Source organism: Trifolium pratense, linkage group LG3 (genome assembly GCF_020283565.1).
Source record: "Trifolium pratense cultivar HEN17-A07 linkage group LG3, ARS_RC_1.1, whole genome shotgun sequence".
In the NCBI taxonomy this organism is placed as follows: domain Eukaryota; kingdom Viridiplantae; phylum Streptophyta; class Magnoliopsida; order Fabales; family Fabaceae; genus Trifolium; species Trifolium pratense.
In genome coordinates this window covers 22,324,928-22,347,370 of record NC_060061.1, presented here as the reverse complement: position 1 = coordinate 22,347,370, position 22,443 = coordinate 22,324,928, and the positions used below count along the sequence as shown (strand labels likewise).

The following is a 22,443-nucleotide window of genomic DNA, read 5'->3' as shown; positions in this document are numbered from 1 at the left end:
AAACAGTTTATGCAATATAAATTAGATTTTATGTTATTTTATAAATTCACATTAGTGAAAATTGTATTTTTACAAGCTGTTTTATCATCAACTACACTGAAAAACTTATAATAATATATAAAAATATATAAAAATTGCATAATACTAATTTGAATGATCTAAATTCCACGTTATTTTCTCCATTCTCATCTTATGCACATACATACACCGAACATGTACGGTATTTAGCCCGTGGGTGAAAAAAGAGCAATTTAAGATGAACTTAAAAAACTAAAAACAGTATTATTATTAATTATTTTTAAAACAATATTGTTAATTTTGTGTCCAGGTGTCCAATAAAAAAAGCTGAAACATTTTCTACCAAAAAAAAAATCTGAAAAATAAAATCAATCTGATCAACAACGAAAGGAAATAATAAGAGAGAGAGAAAGGAAGGAACAATAAGAAGACGAAGAAGGAGAGAAAGTGTCGCTCTATATAGTTGAGACTGAGATCGTGTTCGTCTCGATCCTCCGTCTTATCTAAAATCATCATCAATCGAAATTCACAGCGGAGATAATGGGAGAGGTAGCGCCTGGAGGAGGTTGTTTACCTCCGATGGATCTATTCCGTTCGGAGCCGATGCAACTCATTCAGCTCATCATTCCCATCGAATCCGCTCATCGCACTGTTTCTTACCTCGGTGACCTTGGCCTCCTTCAGTTTAAAGATGTTAGTATTCATATATTCATCCATTCGATAAACCCTTCGTTTCAGAATTCAGATTCATTTTTTTATTTGTTTTTTCATAATTGTTACTATCTCATGATTAGGGTTCATGATTCTGTTTATTGATTGCTCGTTTGAGATTGTTATTATTTTTTGATCTGAATATGATGCAACTTGTTTTTCACGTTAAGGAGTTCAAATGCTCTGTCGTACTTAATTGGCGTATATGAAAACTTAATTATGATTTTTTTTTCATTAGAATTGATTAGTTCCGTTGAACTTCATCGCGGTGCTTCTGAAATTGTTGATTATAATTCATAATTGTCTTTGATAATAGAATTTTCACTGTTGGAGATCTTAATTTTGCATCATACTGTTATTGTACTTTGTTTGAGATTATTATCAATCTGCTTATATATATTTTTTTTATCTAAATAAGCTGCAACTTTTTTTTTCATGTTAAGGAGTTCAAATGTTCTGTTGTACTTAATTGGCGTATGTGAAAACTTAATTGTAATGTTTTTCATTAAAAATGATTAGTTCATTGAACTTTATTGTGGTGCTTATTAAATTGTTGATGAAAATTGTCTTTGATGATATAATTTTCACGTTAGAAGATCTTAATTTCGCATCATACTGTTATTGCAGTTTTTTTATAAATTTTTTTTTAGGTATATTTATATTTGATCGAGTTAAATAGGTCAGCGTAGAATATATATAATGCAAGTATGAATTTTTTCAGCAATCAATTATGCAATCCTGTTTCTTAATTTCTCTAAATTGAAGCACGGTGGTGTGCTGGTTTGAGAGGTTTTTCTAAGCTTAATGTGTTCTTATGATATTTTCAGCTCAATTCAGAGAAGAGCCCTTTTCAAAGGACTTATGCAGCTCAGGTGTGTTTTTTCTGCTATCATTAGTCACTTCTTCTTTTGCTTGCTTCTGGAGTCTGAATATAATGCTTTTCTTGTGGAGAGGATTTAAGTGATCTTGATAAATAATGCTTATTAAGTATTGCTAGCTTTGTCTGCATTACATGCCATCTTGCTGCCTCACGAGTCAGAAAACCTTTTGGAAGTCAATTAGTAATCAGCTGACCCACGCTGACGTTTTATGCGGAAATGTTCTGAATTTTTCTGTCAGCTCTGGTTTTGGATAGAGCTTTGATATTTGAAAATGGCATTCCATTTTTCCTTTACGTTGCACACTATTATCATTTCATTTTTATTATGGTGCTAAGAATTCTCCATAGGAATAATGACCAAGGTAGCATGTACTGATAGTATGATTGGAGCATAACTTGTATTTTTGGAGTGATTATAGACAAGCTTGTAGAGATGTTTCTTTGAAGTGATTATTTCAAACACATCCCTATAATTTGGAGTTTTGCTTTTGCTACATGTATTGATTGTATGGTTGGAGCGTAACTTGTATTTTTAAGGAGGCTTATTTGGCGCAACAGCTGAGCTGATATGACATGATATATGAGGAATCGGGATGCTGTTCAACAATGATGTTTTCTTTTGCTTTTGTATTTGTTCTTCCACTAAGGAGGATTTGTTGCCCTCCAAACTCATTTTATTTCCTTCTCTATATTACAATAATTTTTTATTTTTTATATACGAAAATACTGATATATTGCTTTTGAACATGTTTGGGGGGTAAATGTTGATTCTTGTGAAGATTAAAAGATGTGGAGAGATGGCTCGTAAATTGCGTTTTTTCAAGGAACAAATGATTAAGGCAGGTGTTTCACCAAAAGGTTCCACAACAGAGTTTGATGCGAACATCGATAACATTGAGGTATGTGAATACATTATTGACAAGGTTGTTTTCCCCATTTAATTTATTGTGTAAGTTGACTTATTGTGTGCTTGTAATAGATAAAACTTGCAGAAATTGAGTCAGAGTTATCTGAGATGAATGCAAATGGTGAAAAGTTGCAACGCACGTACAATGAACTTGTTGAGTACAAGCTTGTTTTGCAGAAGGTACAGTCTGTCTCTACTTATGCCACAAACTATTATGTGTCGTTTATTCAAGTATTGTGCTAGTAATGAGAGCGCAATGGTAATTATCTGCTGCATCATGCATTTAGCCTGATTGTTCTTTAAAGTGGCTCAGATTGTTACTTTGACCTTTCGAGATGCATATTTAAGGAAAGTAACAGAAAAAGAGGAAGTTGACGACATTTCCCTAATCTTATAAATGTTGAACTCTAATATATAAGCTTAACCCACTGTGTGTTTAGATTGTCTTACTTCTATCTATCCAGAAAAGCTTATCAAAATGCTGCAGAAATAGATATTCACTGAAAAACTATTTTTGTAAGAAAGAAAGGGCAACCTGGTGCTATAAAGCTTGTGCCATGGTGGGATCCAAAAAAGGATGAATGTCAATGTGGGTCTTTTCTGAAGGCCATTTTCGCGATCTCAAACCTATGACTTCCCAATCACATAAGAGCAATTTCATTCGTTGTACCAAGGCTCCCTTTCTTTTGTTGAAATTACGCAAAATTAAATATGCTTAATTGAGACACTTCCAGAATTTTTTTTTCTTCTTCCCTTTGTAGTCCTAAGTCAAACTCAATTTATTTCCATATGATTGCTTGCGGGTTTCCTAACTTACGATATTTGCAATCGTTGTTTAAATTGATGTGCTGAAGATAAATTTCACATAAGTAATGTTAGAAGGTTGTGTGAAACTAGGACGATAGAAGGCAAAATGAAGTTGACAATGTGCCGAGGCATGTATTTCTGCAAGCTAAAAAGAGATACTAAATATTGAATAATGCTTATAATATCTACCTGATTGTTTCTGTATATTGACTTGGGTATTAGCTAAGGAGATATTATCAATATTTCTCCGAATTCTAAAGTTTAATATGTTGACTCCAAATATAAGTGCATATGGTTTATATGATATTGTATACTTGTTATTTCATAGAATTGAAATCTTCGTCTTTTAGATATAGAGATCTTAATTATGGCAGGTTAATCAATGAATAGTTGTTCCCCCTTTTCAGGCTGGTGACTTTTTCCACTCAGCTCAAAGCCGTGCCGTAGAGCAGCAAAGAGAATATGAATCACGCCATCTGAGTGGGGAATCTATGGAAACACCTTTATTACAGGACCAAGTAGATACCTTACCTGCTCATATCTAACTTTTTTCTCATATGATGTTGGACAACCTTCATTTAAGAAATCTAATCCTGCAATATGTTTTGTTATAAAGGAATTACCAGGTGATTCATCAAAGCCGGTTAAGTTGGGGTTTTTAGCAGGTCTTGTTCCCAGGGAAAAATCGGTGGCATTTGAGAGAATTTTATTTCGTGCTACTAGAGGCAATGTGTTTTTGAGGCAGACTGCTGTTGAGAATCCGGTCACGGACCCTGTTTCTGGAGAAAAGGTTTGTACATATGTTCCTCCTGTCCAGATAAAATATATGAAATATCGAGTTGTGCTGCTGCAGACCATATTTAATGTTCATGTATTGTTGCTTTCATTAATGGTAATAGGTAGGTCATATTGAAATCTTGTCAAGAGGCAAGTTGGTTTAGATGCATTCAATGGTGATACTGTTAGTTTGTATCCATGATGTATGCTATCATACATAACTTCATAAAACAGACCAAATCAGGGTTCTTGTTTGTCTAATTACTTAGGTTTGTTGGCTGATGTTTTCTATTGATGACTTATTGTACACACATATATCACAGCTTGCCCTGCGCTTTTATCGACCACAGACTCTGTTAATATTGAAGTTTCAGTTGAAAATGAATCAGTGATCAAGTTCTTCAACTGTACTGTATCTGGGATATTCCAATTGTATTTAACGATCAGTTGATATACCTGTGTGTTTGGCCTGTTGGAATTGAAAAATTTGAGACGGAGGTGATCATTGAGTGATAAAGTTTAATCTCTAATTTTAATATGAAACTGACTATATGTTTCTCTGTATTATGCATCTAATTTTTGTGAGCACTGCATTTTCTTTTGAATAATTTTTTGCTCATTGCAATATATTCTCCTGTTATGTTTTCTATTATTTGCTCACTTATGGATGTTGATCTGCAGACTGAGAAAAATGTCTTTGTCGTCTTTTATGCTGGTGAAAAAGTGAAAGGCAAGATTCTAAAAATCTGTGATGCCTTTGGTGCTAATCGATACCCGTTTGCTGAGGAACTTGGAAAACAAGCTCAAATGATTTCTGAGGTATGCATATTGGTTGCTATTTCTCTTGAAGAAAAGTTTGTTTATCTGCCCCCATGTCACTCTAACTTTTTATCTCAAGCTTCCGCTGTACTACTGCTTTACTACAGTACATATGAATTTCTCGGAATCAAATGGATATAACTTCCTAGGTTAAGTATGGACAACACTGGCTTTACATTTTAATTGTTGGAGTGGGGGATATGGTTTAGTAATAGAGTACTGACTTTGATATTAGAAATTTGTGGCCTTCCTTTACTTAAACTACATGAAAATAAAGGGACTACCCTTCACGAAAAAGTACCCTTGTAACCCTGAACATTAACCTCATCTGTGTCCCTGGAGTCTGGCGAAGAGAGGATAGGCTCAATTTCTAAGTTTTTTTTGAGACATCTTCTTTTAACTGTCAGACATTGAGTGCATGTAGATTAGCCATTATCCAAAATGTAGTTAAGAATTATTTCCTTAAATATATCTTCCATAACCATCCTTGCTTACTGTGAATACTGAGTACTGGTAATATGTTATTGATTGTGTTGTTTACAAATGCTACTTTTTCGGTTCACAAGCATAGTCATGTTATTTGAATGTGCTGAATTAGTCAGAGCAATTTCTGATGGACTGATTATAATACTTAGATATTTCTTCCTTGACAGTTGCATTGCTCTGATTTTGTGTTCTTTAAATGATATGTACCAGTGAAAGAGATTGTTGAGAAATAATATTTCATCAATATAGTTTCTTGCAGATAATTATCTTTTCAGTTTGTTATGTGTAACAGTGACATTTATCTAGCTAGGTTGCTTTCGTATGATTCATTTACAAGAAGTCTTATCCTTTATTTGTTTCTGCAACTTTACAACTTTAACTATATGACTAAACAATCATAACAAATGAACCTGCAGGTTTCTGGAAAACTTGCAGAATTGAAGACCACCATAGATGCTGGACTTTTGCACCGAGTTAACTTGCTGCAAAATATTGGGACTCAATACGAGCAATGGAATCTTTTGGTATGTCAAAAAATGAACTAAAAATATTCTGTGTTATACGCCTAATGAACATAGTCTGATCGCCTACTTTTTCATCACATTTTTATTAATCGTTAATTGTTAATTTTTATCCTCCAATAGTCTCCATCTCACAATGAGTGTAATTTTAAACAAATTATCTTTATTAAGCATTGATGTATACACCATTGTGATAAATACAAAGTGAAATTTAATAATTTGGGAGTGATGCACATAATATTAAATTATTAATTAGAGGGTACAATTGGAAAAAATAATTTATATTACATTGAAAGTGAGATCGACATTCATTTTGGGACCATTTTTTCTTTACAAATGTGACACTCATTGCGGGACAGAGGGAGAAAATTATTTGTAGATTAATATTTTTCTTCTGTTGGCTTTAATGATTCATTTTTCTCTAGTCTTGACAATATTTCTTCAAACTCATGAAGGTGAGGAAGGAGAAATCCATTCACCATACCCTGAACATGCTAAGCCTTGATGTGACAAAAAAATGTCTTGTGGCTGAGGGGTGGAGTCCTGTTTTTGCAACAAAGCAGGTATTTGTTGTTCCTGTGTTCCATTGTTCTATAATTGATTTTCATTTTTAATTCTATCTAGCCAGCGTTAATACTGCCTATATGGTTACTGTAAAATAGTTTTAGCAAGAAAGTTACCTTGATATTTCAGGTCCAGGATGCGTTAAAGCGGGCTGCAAAGGACTCTAATTCTCAAGTCAGTGCCATTTTGCAAGTTTTGCATACCAGGGAGTCACCACCTACCTACTTTCGCACGAACAAATTTACGTCTCCGTATCAAGGAATTATAGACTCATATGGGTGAGTATTGTACTTCTTTTTTCCCTTTATCTGTATTTTGCATGTCCAACGAGGATGCATACTTTATTTATATTATGTGAGATGGTCTGGACTCTGGACAAGGGTTTATAAGTAAGAGGCAATCCTCACCTTACAAGCCGGTTTTGTAAGGATGAGTTAGACCCAATATCAAAATCTAAGATGGTATCAGAGCCTCTCCAAGATCCATTGGGCCACCCACCATTTATATCCACGCACCAAGCCCAATAGTGCTGGGCGTGAGGGGGTGTGTTAAGAAGTCCCACATCGGATGTGAGATGGTTTGGACAAGGGTTTATAAGTAAGAGGCAATCCTCACCTTACAAGTCGGTTTTGTAATGATGAGTTAGACCCAATATCAAAATCTAAGACAATATAATGTGCAGTGCAACATAGATTTGCATGATCACATTTTTGTTATATGTTTTAGTATTGAGCTAGCGGATGGTGTAATTATCTCAACAAATAATGTATTTTTTTTTATCAAAACAAATAATGTATTTGGTTTATTATTTGTTTTTACTTCTGTTTTTGAAAGACATGAATCTTATATTTTGAATGTTTTATATGAACATTTCAGGGTTGCCAAGTATCAAGAGGCGAATCCTACTGTGTTTACTGTTGTTACCTTTCCATTTCTTTTCGCCGTAATGTTTGGTGATTGGGGGCATGGAATATGTTTACTGCTTGCAGCTCTATATTTCATAGTCAGGGAGAAGAAACTTTCTAGCCAGGTACTCTTTTAGTTTGCATTGTAAATCAGTCCTTTTAAAAATATAAAAGGTAAGATTTTGTACTTCAATGGAGAAAATTAACTAGATTGTCTCCACATTTCTAGAAAATGTATGAGTATCTATCATGTGCTTTGCATGGTGAGTGTATATGTTGAAACATTTAGGGAGCACAGCACAATGGGCAGGATTTTGATAGGGTACTCTACAGTACTCATCTCCACACTCAAATTTAAGAAAAGGACCTTGATTTGAATCAAAATCCTCGTAAACTTTAGTGCCTACAGTCCTGTCCAATGGGTACCTATGTACCTGATCTGTTACACATTTTTGTTTAATGGAGTATTTTTTCCCTTTAATATGTTGTTTTTACAAACTAGTGAAATAATGCTAAAATTAAGTATGCATTTTTTTTCAGTTGACTAGTGAAAATCTCATGCAACCCCAAAAAATTTCCAAACTCTTAAATCCTAATTATAAAACAGAATTGACCTAGTAGATTGCTTGGGTATTTTAGTAATCAAGTCTATGCCGAAGCCCAAAAATTTTCGGCGGGTTGGACCTAAACCATTTGAAGCTGGTTTGAATTCAAATTACATTCCTAGAAACATTACATTGTTGATTAATGGAAAACCTTATGTAGCCTCGTTTGTGTTAATGTTGTCTTTATTAACTGTTTTTTCAAGTAGGCATTTGAGCTTATAGCTTTTTTCCATTTTCTTCCATATTTAATCTTATTCTTTTTTAAAATAAAATAACTACCAACTAACTTCAATCATAACCGTACACGCTCCTATGTACAACATAAAATTTTCTTCATCTTCTCTATTATCAGTATCACAGAAGGAACCAAAAATACTTGAACCAACTCAGTTTCTCAAACTGTTCAAGAAGCTCCATATCTCAATTTCTCTGCAATTTCTTCGGATCTTCAGCAAAGAACATACAAAGCTAGTAATAGACTCATGCCTCAGCTCCAATAAATCCGCACTAGAACACATAATAATTTAATCTGAAGTATGGATACGACAAATAATTCAACACTCACATGCAGAATCTTTAAAACCAAAAAATCTCCAACATTCATGAAAAACACACTCTCTCCAACCAGAAAAATGAAAACACATACATTGGATTGAAGTGAGGAAGTGGACATTGGATCAAAGTATTTTTTATTTTTTTTTACATTATATACTTTTCTGTCATTTTATATTTACAACAGCCAAATTTACCAAACATTTTAAATTCAATCGACTAGTTTTTCAGCTATAAGTCATCAGCTAGCTTGTAGCTTAGTTTTACTGAATGGAGCCCCAATCATTGAAGTGAACATTTTTACTGTAGAAGACGCATTTTTTGGTATATTAGTGCATAAGGTAGTCATTTCCCTCCTTAATGAAGGTCCTTTTAATCCTTGCAAATGACTTCACCAACAAAGGCAACTAAGACTTTTGACTACAGTTTCTTTTTTGCTGTTTTTCTAGAAACTTTTTTAATTTTGTTGATCAACAGTGAAAACTTTTTAGATTAATATTACAATTTATACTTCTCCATCAATCTCTGCTGGCCGCTGGGTGATATGTGTTACTTCTGCTCCTCTTTGCATAAATATTTCATGAACGCATGTGAGGTTTTACAACAGTCTTCTAACATGGAATCTTTGGGTGAAACAGAAGCTTGATGACATCACGGAGATGACTTTTGGAGGTCGTTATATTATTTTCATGATGGCACTCTTCTCAATCTACACTGGCTTTATCTATAATGAGTTCTTCTCTGTCCCTTTTCCACTCTTCGCCCCCTCTGCATATGAGTGCCGTGACCTTTCTTGCAGGTGAATCAAATCCCATAATTTGTAAATTCAATATTATCCTCTACGATTAGAAATTTAGTTACTGTTCTTTTATTCACACTCTTTTTGATGCAGGGATTCTACAACAATAGGACTGATAAAAACGGGTCCTACTTACCCTTTTGGATTGGATCCTGTATGGCATGGTACACGTAGTGAATTACCATTCCTGAACTCATTGAAAATGAAAATGTCAATTCTTCTTGGAGTTGCTCAAATGAACCTTGGAATTATAATGAGCTATTGCAATGCCAGGTTCTTCAAGAACAGCGTAAATGTATGGTAAGTTAATATGTATTTGAACGGTAACATTTATCACGGGTAATGGTTTTGAAAATTTTCTCATGCAGTTTTGCAGTTATTCTCATCTGCAATCATCATGAGTCGTTCTATTACTATGAGCTTGCTTTTGTATTTTAAATTGATGTATATAATTTTTATTTTTATTTCAATGTATCACCCTTTCAGGTTTCAATTTATCCCCCAGATGATATTTCTTAACAGTCTATTCGGCTACCTATCCCTTCTTATTATTGTGAAGTGGTGCACGGGTTCTCAAGCTGATTTGTACCACGTAATGATCTACATGTTCCTGAGCCCAACAGATGATTTGGGTGAGAACCAACTCTTTGCGGGTCAGAAAAATCTTCAGGTTGGTTAGCTCCTAAAACCCCCTCCCAAAAAAACACTTTTATTAGTCTGTCTACATGAACAATACTTACATGTTCTGTTCTGTTTGTACCAGCTCGTGCTTTTGCTTCTGGCCGGTGTTGCTGTGCCCTGGATGCTGTTGCCAAAACCCTTTATTTTGAAGAAGCAACATGAAGCTGTATGCTTGCTTTTATTATCTGAGTTTTCAATTTGTTCTTTCCGAAACATTCATTTTGTTCTCGATCTAATAGTTATGTTACTTCAGAGGCACGGGGATGAATCATATGCACCACTTCCAAACACAGAGGAGAGCTTGCAAGTGGAGTCAAATCATGATTCCCATGGTCATGAGGAGTTTGAGTTCAGTGAAATTTTTGTACATCAACTCATCCACACCATAGAATTTGTACTTGGAGCAGTATCTAATACAGCATCTTACCTTCGTCTGTGGGCCCTTAGGTATGTCTATAATTGGCTCAGTTGTTCTATTCTATTAATAATATGCTGGATCCCTGCAAGAGATACAAGATTAGAACCTTGCATGATTTTTGTGTATCTGCCTACCTATGGTTTTTATACTACAACTATGCATTTACTAATATTTTCCTTTTCGTGCCAGTCTTGCTCATTCAGAGTTATCAAGTGTATTCTACGAGAAGGTTCTGATGTTGGCATGGGGGTATGTCGAGTTTAGAAATTTCTGTTGCTTTTTCTTTTGTTTCATGATATGATTAAGGAAGGTCAGTGTTAGTATTCAACACATGATGAACCAATGGAAATTATTCAGAACATCTGGGCTATTACAAGACATATATGAGTAGAAACTCCCCCACCTTTTTTAAAATGTATCAGTATTTTTTTAAAAATCAAATGAAAATAGTATGCATTGGGCTTACTGAGTTACTGGTCCTGAGGCTCCCTGGTTGTTGATGCTCATTGTTCATTCTCTAGGATCAATTTGTTATCCTTAAGATTTGACTGTAGTTTGTCCTGATAATTAATGTGAGGAATAACTGGTAATCGCTCTGTCTGATGTTGCAGGTACAATAATGTGATTATCCTCATAGTTGGTTTAATTGTTTTCATTTTTGCTACCGTTGGAGTTTTACTTGTCATGGAAACTCTGAGTGCCTTCTTGCATGCATTGCGTCTTCACTGGGTGGAGTACCAAAACAAGTTTTATGAGGGTGATGGCTACTTGTTCCATCCTTTCTCGTTCTCATTGCTAGATGAAGAGGATGACGTGCTTTAAAATCACATAAATAAGAATGAGGAGTTATATAGCTTCGAACATGTATTGATTCTTTCATTTGCTGTAACTAGTCAGTGACTACCCGATTGGTATGCGGTATTGTTTTTGTATATGGTGGAATCCTGGGAGCCTTTCTTCCAACATCATGCCGTTTCTTGTCTATTTATCCGTTTAGGGAATAAATATATCCCAATTAGGGGAGTAACTTTCTACCAGCTACTAGGCAGGTTTGTTTAAAACAAAAAAGATACTTAGGCCGTTGTGGCCAAGTGTAATAATTATTACTCAATAAAATGATATGTTTATTTATTTTTATATTTTACCTAAAAATAGTGTTACATGCCATGATGTCTTATTTATTTTTTATATTTCTAGAAATTTTATTCTAAAAGGGTTGAGAAAAAAATATTTTCCTGGACTGAGAGAAAATATATTTTTAATTCCCATTAGTATCTCAACCTCACTTTTACACTAAAATATTAGCAATACTAAAGTTGTATTTGGATTCTTTGTTTTTTTGAAAATTAATTTCCAAAGTCAAAACAAAAAGTTCCTCATGTTATAGTTTTGTTATCTCGTTGTTTCAAACTGGTCATTACGAGACTACAATTTAAATATAAATAGACTCCTCTCAAATGTAAATTCTTGTTCATAAATAATAAAATTTAGAAATTGTTGTATACAAATTGCAACACTAATTTAAAACAAGAATATTTCGTTCTTTGCAAATCTTTGTAATATCCATTTTCTTCTTGGTTCTTGTCTCATGAGTTTTTAATCATCAATATGGCTTCTCCTTCATCCTAGTAGGCTCCAAAACCATATCCCACTAGTAACACTCCATGATCCAACTTCATTCTTTAGATATACTTATTTTTTTACAATAGTATATGTTAATGATATTTTTTATTTAATTTATTTTGTACATAACATTTTAAATTTTTGGTTTTTTTTACATAATATATTAAAAGAGAAAGTGTGTGAAAAAAAGAAAGAAATTTACTGGTGGATTAAAAAGTGGGTATAATAGGAAGATAAGTGCAAAAATACACTTTGTTAATTTGATGTTACTATTCTAAAAAGACTCTTAAAAAGAAACGGAGGAAATAATAAGTTACTACCTCCGTTTCTTTTTAAGTGTCTTTTCACATCGGATTTAACATTCCTATTTAATTGCCACTCTTTGTCAATTTTTTTAAGAGTACGATTTGTCAAGCGGGGTGGGCTAACTAGTGGTGGTGGGTTGAAAATCTCACCCCGCCGATTTTCTCGGTAGATGGCGGGTTGGCGGGAGTGCTCCGTCAATAAAATTAAAAAAATAAATCGATAAATTTGTAAAAATGTCGTAAAATTTTGTAAATAAAATAAAAACCATCCAAGGAAATCAAAATATAATAATCAACCAATAAGGTGACCAAAAAATAAAATTATCAATTCAAACTTCAAACATGATTTATAAAACCAAAGAAACCATAATAAAAACTTAAGAAAACACTCAATTTAAATAAAAAAACAAACAAAACTTGAATTCCATTTAAATCCACAAAAATGAGAAAGAAAAGTGAATATATATTAACCCTATTAGGTTAATTGAGATGATTTTCTATTTTTTGATATATGGACCAAAAATAGAAGATTAATTTATAATCGGTTGAGATTTTTTTTTTAAAAATAAAATTTAATTAGATCCGACGGGCCAACACGCGCTACCCCGTCGTCGTCCCGTGTTTTTGCGGGTTAGGCAGGATCGGACCCGCTACTTTTATGGATTGAAAATGTCAACTACCCCGCTAAAAATGACGAGTTAAACGGGCCGACCCGATGGGCTTGACCGGTTTGTCATCCCTGCATAACATATTAAATTTGTTTTTTTCCTCCATAATATATTAAATTTATCGAAAAGAGAAAATGTGTGCAAAAAATAGAAATTTACTGGTGAATTAAAACGAGAGTATAATAAGAAAATAAGGTGCAAAAATACACTTCGTTAATTTGGTGTTACTATTCTAAAAAGACAATTAAAAAGGAACAGAGTGAGTATTTAATAAATAATCAATCATATATATAATATTCAATCTCACATGACATGCATGATTCAAATAGTTATATTTAATACGTAAGATATTATTTCTTTACAAGATATATTGATGGACATATAATTGTTGTATTATTTGTTATTGAAATGCATGACTATAGTCATATTTAACCAATGAAAATAAAAGAAAATCAAAGAAGTGTGAATTGTCTAATATTTTAAATTTATTTCTAATTTAAAATTAATAAAATATTAATTTTGTCATCAAATAACTTAGTGGCTATAAATTTGAACCTTAAGGTGGATAAATGGAATGACCGAGATTCAAACTCTAGCCCTCTATATAATGCAATGTCACTTAGTTAAGCTCAAGTGACTTATTTTTCTTTAGTTAATATTCATAACATTTAAATTTTTAAATTAAAAATAAAATTATTAATTTCATATTAAATTCAAAATTAAACAAGTTAAATATATATTACATATGTTTGTTTAAGATATAAGAGAAACAAATGTCATTGGAAAAAAAGATCACACTACTGAGCAGTAGTGTGAACAGCGGCGACGGTAGACACCATGGAGTCCACTCCACAAACGTTTCTTCCTCTGCAGATCTTGTAATAGCCATTTTCTCCCCAGTTCTCACCCCATGAGTTTTTGATAATCCAGTACGGCTTCTCCTTCATCCTAATCGGTGAATAAGCTCCGGAACCATACCCCACCAACAAGACTCCATGATCCAGCTTTCTTGAACATATGTATGGACATGATACTCCACCCACATATGTCTGCATATATACTGCATTTATGGCAACTGCATTTGTACACATTGAAATTTACATAAATCAATATCCACACAACAATTAAACAGAAAAACAAAAATTGTTCAGACTATGAAGTAGTACTCACCAGCAAGAGGTCCATTTTTGACAAGATTGGCAGCAATCTGGTCTTCATCAAGTGAAACAACACTGAAATTTGCAACTGATGCTGCAATCTTTTTCTTATCAAATTTGCATGCGCCACGATCAGTGCCGGAATAAGGATAGTCTTCCTCTCGCATAACCCCACCAGATTTTAAAATATACTCAAAAGCACTATTCATCAATCCACCATTGCAACCGGCATCGCAAGAACCCTTCTCCTCTGGATCACACTGCACAAGAGAGTAAATCCAAGCCAATTAACACAACATCATAATTCAATAAGAAAAAGAAAATAAAAATTTCTGTAGCCCCAAATAGTAAATAGCACTCTTTTCCCTTTTTCTGTTTCTTAAATCTTTCCAATTATATGAAAGTTCAATCATGTTCCCACCAGAAATCTAACTAATTATATGACATAAGTGCCGAGATAAGTAAAATCGGACAAAAAATTGTTCCCATGTTCCCACCAGAAATCTAACTAATTTAATTAGACCTCTTACCATATGAGAGTTTGGTTACTAAATATAATCTTTCTTACTAATAATATTTCTAGAACGATTAATTAATTTAAAAAACACAGAACATATCAAACATAGTTCCTTAAAATCAAACATGTAATATCATGATATTTTCATGAATAATTAACAAGAAAATAGAAAAAGAAAGAGAAAAACCTCATGGTCACAATCAACAAGCTGTTGCTCACTAAGACTGACAAGCTTTCCGGTAGATAGGAAGTGAGCACCTTCAAGTGCACCAGTTGTGCTGAAACTCCAACATGATCCACAAGAACCCTAATTCATAATTACAAAAATCAAAATCAAAATCAAATAAATAACATCTAAACAAAACAATAATAAACATATAAATAACAATCATAGTAATAATCATATATATATATATATATTTAGAAACAAACAATACCTGATTCTTAACACCAGTAACCGCTCCATGTTCTCTCCAATCAAAATCAGCAGGAAGATTATCGGTAGGAAGAATCGGCGCGGCATTCGCATCAGAAGGCAACTTCACCCTTCTCAATCCCAAAACAGTCTCCCGAAACTCCCTCCCAGTCAAATCAGAGAATCTGGTAATACCATGAACCGCTGAAGGATCCATTCTCTGATGTCTCTTAGCACGGTGCAAATTAACCTTAAATATGAAAAACCTATAATCATGTTCTTCCTTGGAAGAATACACCTTCCCAAACCTATGCTTAAATTCATTAAAGTGATGCTCTGCTCCCAACCGCACTCCTCCATCACCGACCACCTGACGAATTAATGGATCTTCTTCTCCGTTGGGCGTAGATGAGATCGATGAGAACGTCGGCTTAAACGCCGAGGCGGAGAAGATGAAGAAGAAAAGAAACGAGAGAATGAAAGTTTGGTGATCCATGAGTTTAGGAGGAGAGGAGTATGGTGTGGTTGGTTAGTAAGGTATTTGGTGTGTAAGTCTATATATAAATAATAAAAGGTTACTTTTACGTTAAGAAAAGAATTTGTTTTGAAAGTACCGTAATTTAATGTTATCTATTAGTTTTGAAATTTTATCTTAATTGTTTTGATTTGATGATAAGATAAAGTTTTGAGAGAAAAAAAAAAAAAAGATAATAAGATTGAATAGAATTGAGTTGAGTACCGGCTAGCGGTTACTTAGGAGAGAGGCAAGGTTTGATAACCAATAGGTAAGTGACACGTGTGTTTAGATTTTCGTTCAAATTTGAATGACGGTTAAGAGAAACTGGTAGTTAGGATATGTGTTGGGTTGTTTTTTTGACAGTGTGTTGGGTTGTTGTTTCATCGGTGTGATATGAAGAAAAGCCCAATTTAGTTATGGGATTTTTTTTTGTCCCGAGATCGCGCCTATTTAATTTTATTCTTCTGTTATTTAAATAGTAAACGTTATCGTCTTATTTTTTTAAAGATTTAAAAGCTACTTTAAGAATAAAATTGAAAATAAAATCTTTAAGCTTAAAGTTGTTTGATATTCCCTCCGTTTCTTTTTATTTGTCATTTTAGAATAGTAACAACAAATTAAGAAAGTTGATTTTTGCACATTATCTTCGTATCTCTTATATTCTAAGCTTATTTCGATAAGCTAACCTTAAACCTAATAATTTTTCCTCTCTTTTTATTGCAGTTTTATATTAAAAAAAAATTAATCAAACCCGCATCTTTTGCTTACAATAAAGTTTTTCAACCACTAGAACATGTGCTTTAATTGTAATCAAAGTTAAAAATCCTAATATGTTAACCTAATATTAAATGCATTTATAATCTTCTCTTATCTCTTATCTTATAAGCTTGTATACACAAGCAGTGGCGGAGCCAGGACCTTAGGACAGGGGGTGCAAAAAAAAATTCTGGTAGAAGTGTAAAAATAATTTTAAATAATACTATTTTTTTTTTGAAAATTTGGTATTCGGCCCTATGACCGACTAATTCAAGGGGACCAATCCCACCGTCCACTTGCAGGAGCCCATTTAAATATTACTAGTAATAAATATTTTTAATATTTATTATTATATGTGGAGAAAAGTAAAATAGAAATGGGTCAAACAACGAAGTAAGCAAATTCATGACATTGAACCATGTTAATGAGATAAAATATCTTTGAGTTGGGTGCAACACAACAAACTCAGGGGGTTCAAATAGTAATAAAAGAGGATAATTGGTGTAAATGTTAAAGGTTCACGGGGTGCACTTGCATACCCTCAAAGGTATGTGGCTCCGCCTCTGTACACAAGCAAACCCTAAACCTAATTTGTTTTTACTCCACTTTTATATTACAATTTTGTCTTGACTAGGATTCGAACCCCCAACCTTTCGTTACAATACAACACTTTCAACCACTATGAAAAGTAAACCAGTCGTAATTAAAATTATGTTCACAAAATGTTAAACACTATCAATTTTCATAGCAAACATTTCATACGACAATTAAACACCATCAATTTTCATTGCACAGTTTAAACAATTAAAAACCGATAATTAGAAATCTATAGCAAATCATCAAATCTCTATTCCGATACGCTAACCCTAAACCTAATCCTTTTCCCGCTCATATTCTCTCTCATTTTAACCTTAATTTAATTCAAATAAAATGTTAAAAACTACCTCAACAAGAATCGAACCCATGATCTTTAAGATTTACTTGGTGAATTTGCCACGAAGCTATATGAATCAATCTAATATAATTTGGTAATCTACATGTAATAAATATGAAATCAATGCTTAATTTTGTTTAAATAGAAATCAACCCCGTTTTTTTTATACAACTCCAATTTTTTTTATGTAATACACAATCAATTTCTTTTTATACAATTTTTTTTTGTTTAAATAGAATTCAATTAATTTTTTTACTCTCATTTTTTTCCCAGTTTTTACATTAATTAATTTTCCATTGGATTTTTGTAACATTCAGTTCCAAATTAATTTAAATAAGATGCGTTATAGATTTGCATTTGAGTTATATCTCTTATATATTATAAGCTTGCTAACATAAGCTAACCCTAAACCTATTTTTTCCCCCTCTAATTTTCCCTATCTTTTTATTGTGGCTTTATATTTTAAAAAATATATAAATTTGTCTACAATAAAAATCGAATATGCATTTGCTTACAACAAAGTCTTTACCACTAGAATATGTGCTTCAATCGTGATAAAAGTTAGGAATTCTAATATGTTAACCCTGTTTTTCAATAAATTTGAACGGCGACATTCGTTATCTCTTATATTATAAGCTTGCTAACATAAGTTAACCGCAAACCAATTATAAAAAAAATTGGGATATGACGAAATGTGTATATAATTTTTACACGTCCGATTACAAAAAAATATTTACTCAATTTTAAAATTTTTTTTTTTACAAAACATGTCTCCTTTTTTTTTTCTTCGTTGCCACTATTTTTTTATGCAAAAAAAATCATAATTCAATTTAAGATCACAATGTGAACTTTTAATATTTAATCAAAATTTAAAATAAGAGTAAAGACAATCTCTTAAACATGTTAAGATATAACTTTCGTCGTCATTGTTTTCACATGGTCTTGCAACTTCAAAAGTTACTTCTAGAGAATGATTGAAGATTCTGATTATCGACAAATACAGTGAAGATGCAAATAAAATTTCTAGTGTAGTTTATAAGGAAGTATTTCATAATATATCATAATTTTCGTTGTATGAAAATTTATCCAAATTTATGGTTAATATTACTCCAATTTTTCATATACCTTTTAATCAGAGCTGTGCGTGCACGGGTCGGACGTTTTAGTTATACCCTAGTTTTTAATCCACCAATAAATATCTATGTTTTTGCACACACTTTTTCTTTTCAATAAATTTAATATTCAGTATTATGTAAAAAAAAATATTAATATGTTATGTAAAAAAAACAGTTTTCCAAATATATAGCATTAATTAGTTTTATTGAAAAAAATAAGAGTAATTGACAATGAGTATAATAGACAAAATATAACCTTAAATTATCAAAACGACAAATCACTTGAAACAAGTTTTTTTCTTGCTAAAACGACAAATAAAAGGAACGGAGGAAGTATTTAATATTTTTTCAACTTAATTACAATATCACTTTTAAATTAAATCTGTTTGGTAAAATATTTTTATAAAATTTTTGAAATTTTAATACAAATTTATCATAAATAATAGGATTATGAATTTTTTTTTTGATAAAAATATATTATATTATGTAGATAGGTGATTTTTAAAAGATTATGTTAATAATAACAAACTTATTGCTCAAAAAAATAAATAATAACAAACTTAAAAAGCGATGTAATATAGACAAAGATAATAATAACAAAGATAAAAAAGATAATAACATATAATTATACCAATCACAAACTTAAAAAATATAATAAAAACTTAATAAAGATTACAGTAAAAAAAACTTAAAAAAGATAATTATCATAAAAAAATAATAATAATTAAGTCTCTTATATTGTGTTTTTTCATTAAAAATTGATGCTTAGTATTATTTTAAGAAATTTATCAAAATTGCGTTTGGCCTTACTTCTCCTTAAAAGAAGTAGAAAAGTAGAAAATAAGTAGGGTCAAACGCACACTAAAAAATATATTTTGGAAATACCGTCCACTACATAATAAACTAACCAGACGGTGGTCAAATCTATTGCTATAGTTAAAGACCTTTCAAGTGGTCAATTTTGATTGGCCACCGGTGCGACTTGATATGACACTGGTAAATTAAAAGATTTCAAAAATCTACAAATACCACGTCTTTCTTGTTCATTTCACTTAAGGTCGGTCCTCTTATTTTTTCTATTTATATTCTTTATTTAAAAAAATTATATTGTAAAAAAAAATAGTTTTCAACTTTTACCCTTTTTATAATAAAAAATTACCAAAACTTAACTAAGTTTATATGGAAGTGAGACGGAATGAGAATACCCGAAATCGTTGAACATGAGTTTGAAGTTGTATTTTTCACATCCGTTGAAAATTGGAACAAGTTTGAAAAAACTCGAACTTTATGATTTTAGATTTGAGTTTGAGAAATGCAAAAGCCTCTTATCTATTTCAAACGGATCGTGTCATCAAAATAGAAAAATTCACATTGGGTTTAGGGATAATCTTATCTTATAAATAAAATAATTAAAACAGAGAAACCCAAAATAAATAAAAAAACTACGACCTCTCCTTTCCTTTCATTCCTCTGCCGCGCCGTTTACTGTTCACAGGAAAAAAGAGCTGGACAGTTGGTCGATCAGACGGACACGGTTACTGCTCCGGCGGCCGCTTTCTGGAAAATATTTGAACTGTTTTTGTTGATTTCAGTTTAACGATATTCTTACTGGTATTGTTATTATTATAATCTTTTCCCTCTCTTTAATTTGTTATCTACTTTTAATTACTAATATATATATGCGGATTTAGTTTTCCTTGTTACCCTTGTAAAGAGCATAACCCTATCAATATTGTGAGTTTATGGTTACAGAACATTTAAAGAGAAAATTTATTGTAATATAAAATTAACTATACTCCACCTATGGTTAGTTGGATCAGTGATGATTGACGCTCAACTTGATAAGGAGGACCACAGTTCGATCACCCGCAACTGCGATCGGGAGGGGCTGGAACCGGGACTGACCCTGGACCAATTAACTATTATTAACTATAGCCCTTTTGTTAGCTTATTGATGATAATTTGCTTACATTGCAGATGGAGGATACTGAGGGTAGGCTTGCTCAGGAACTGTATGCTGAAAGTTTACAATTCTCAAAATTGGAATTGAGTTCAAATCATGCTGATGACGAGCACCAAGATAAGTTAAAGGGTAAAAATATTCTGTATGATTCAATGATTGAATTAATTTGGACAATCTACTAAATGCATTAAATGGTTTATTTGGTCTATCCCATACAAAGGGTGTTGTAGTATTATATATAAATTATTGAAATTGGTTTGGTTTAGTCCAAAAAGCATTAAACAAATACATTATCTTTTTAATTACAAAAGGATGAATTATAGAATTTGCGGTGTTATGTAAAGTATCGAAGTTGGTTTTCTAAATGCATCCGAGTTATTGTTTTCCAGTATGTTGCTTTAACTTTAAGGCATCTAATTGTATGTTATGCTTTCAGCTTGTGATGATGGTGATAATTCGAACCTTGATGATTCTCCGTGGTATGATTCTGATGACGAGTTACATACGGAGTGGCAGAAGAGGCGTGACGAGATTATGACTAACGAGTTCCATACGGTATTTTAACAATTTAGAACTCATTTTCCTTTTTAATTTCTTACATCTATAGAATGATTAACTAGTAATTTTCATTCCTCATATGCTTTAGATTGGGTATCGGGAAGGTCTTATGGCAGCGAAAGAAACTTCTGCACAAGAGGGATTCAATATCGGTTTTAAACAATCAGTCCACGCTGGTTATCGCTGGGGTGTTGTAAGAGGTGTAGCCAGGTATTTGAGAGGCAATACATAAAGATGATTATTAATTTTAATTGAATTCAATACTGTTACTAGTTCACTAACTTATTTTTTGATTATTTTCTTTTACACTTTTTGGTCCCTATGAAGTGCTTTTGCTCATCTTCCAGACCAGTTAAAAGAGAAGTTGGTTGAAAAACTAGAGAAGAGAAATGAATTTCAAGGGCTGTATCATTCAGTGCAATCTTTGACGACAACAGATTCCCTTAAGTTGTTTCATGAAGACATCATAGCACAAGAAGCTTCGGAACAAAATGTACACGTAGATGTTAGCTGCAACACAGTAAGTTTGCAGGAGAAAACTTCACACAACTCTCCTCTGGTAAAGTATCGTGAACAACTTGAATCTCTGATTAGTGATTCTCCTGCCATTGACAGTCATTTACCTGAACCCAAGTAAATGGTTATACCTTGTATGTAAAACACTTTAGCCTAGAATGGTAATGGCTTCTTGTGGAAAAAATATCTTCTATTTACATGATTGTAAAAACTTTTAAGTTGCTGTAATTGAGCTCCATTCAAATACTCTTTTTTGGTAATGAAAGTCGGACTTTTTATACAAACAAGTGTTTCTCTTACCTTTTTCTTGACTTTAGTTGTAATCATATACTCGGTAACTAATCTTAAATGGTAGAAACAAAAGATGTGTTGTTAGCTTTTACTTTTCATCAAGTCTACCATTGTTATCAAGTAAACAAATAATGTTTAACCTGTAATCTCTGCTTAATTTAAACACAGTCGAACTCAACTAAACAAGTTGGAATTCAGTTGTAAATTTCTTTGTCATCCATAGTTAACAAAACTATATTGCCAGTGTAGTTCATTATCATGTTGGTTTTTCATTTTTTTCATAAATATATTTACTTTTATAAGTCTATATAGAAAAAATTATAGCTTACGATGCCCCCTATTGGATTATCTGTATATTTATTGCTGTTTGTTCATTAGTAGGAGCTTAATAAGATATGGTTTTTGTTGTTTACTTCATGTCATCACATCAAGCTCATCACGAATTAATATATTTTAACTTGTGGATTAGAAAAGGTTTGTTATTTATTGATCTCTACAAATATTAAGTCGCTATGGTTTATAATTTCTAGCTGCACATATATGTGAACTAAACTACCTATCAGAATTTGAGCAACGAAAGCTGAATATTGTTATATTTTACGTTTTTACTTGGATCCGGATTCCGTGCAGTCGGTTTGTTGGTGCAGTCATGAATTCA

At 32.3% G+C, this 22,443-nt stretch overlaps 3 protein-coding genes across 5 annotated transcripts; 2 read left to right on the top strand and 1 right to left on the bottom strand.

The window, feature by feature from the left end:
• Positions 1-258: 258 nt before the first annotated feature.
• LOC123914401 (V-type proton ATPase subunit a3-like) lies at positions 259-11,587 on the top strand. 2 transcript variants are annotated; one of them, XM_045965539.1, is made up of 18 exons: positions 259-711; positions 1,557-1,601; positions 2,389-2,508; positions 2,589-2,696; positions 3,731-3,841; positions 3,940-4,113; positions 4,782-4,919; positions 5,822-5,929; positions 6,382-6,489; positions 6,620-6,768; positions 7,367-7,520; positions 9,191-9,351; positions 9,445-9,651; positions 9,838-10,021; positions 10,115-10,198; positions 10,286-10,479; positions 10,640-10,699; positions 11,062-11,587. In XM_045965539.1, the coding sequence occupies exons 1-18, from the start codon at positions 559-561 to the stop codon at positions 11,270-11,272; spliced, it is 2,469 nt and encodes an 822-aa protein (XP_045821495.1). In that variant the 5' UTR covers positions 259-558; the 3' UTR covers positions 11,273-11,587. The 2 variants fall into 2 exon arrangements, with proteins under 2 accessions (XP_045821495.1, XP_045821494.1); XM_045965538.1 differs by having other exon boundaries at positions 368-711; positions 10,115-10,479.
• Positions 11,588-13,727: 2,140 nt separating this feature from the next.
• LOC123918363 (probable cysteine protease RD19B) lies at positions 13,728-15,691 on the bottom strand. The gene is made up of 4 exons (XM_045970387.1): positions 15,158-15,691; positions 14,908-15,027; positions 14,217-14,463; positions 13,728-14,121 (listed from the first exon to the last, which is right to left on the bottom strand). The coding sequence occupies exons 1-4, from the start codon at positions 15,629-15,631 to the stop codon at positions 13,844-13,846; spliced, it is 1,119 nt and encodes a 372-aa protein (XP_045826343.1). The 5' UTR covers positions 15,632-15,691; the 3' UTR covers positions 13,728-13,843.
• A 4,138-nt stretch (positions 15,692-19,829) lies between these two features.
• Positions 19,830-21,793, top strand: LOC123915779. 2 transcript variants are annotated; one of them, XM_045967016.1, is made up of 5 exons: positions 19,830-20,068; positions 20,269-20,549; positions 20,857-20,975; positions 21,067-21,188; positions 21,306-21,793. In XM_045967016.1, exons 2-5 carry the CDS (start codon positions 20,435-20,437, stop codon positions 21,613-21,615), a joined length of 666 nt encoding a protein of 221 aa, XP_045822972.1. In that variant the 5' UTR covers positions 19,830-20,068; positions 20,269-20,434; the 3' UTR covers positions 21,616-21,793. The 2 variants fall into 2 exon arrangements, with proteins under 2 accessions (XP_045822972.1, XP_045822971.1); XM_045967015.1 differs by having other exon boundaries at positions 19,832-20,068; positions 20,435-20,549.
• The last annotated feature ends 650 nt before the right edge of the window (positions 21,794-22,443 follow it).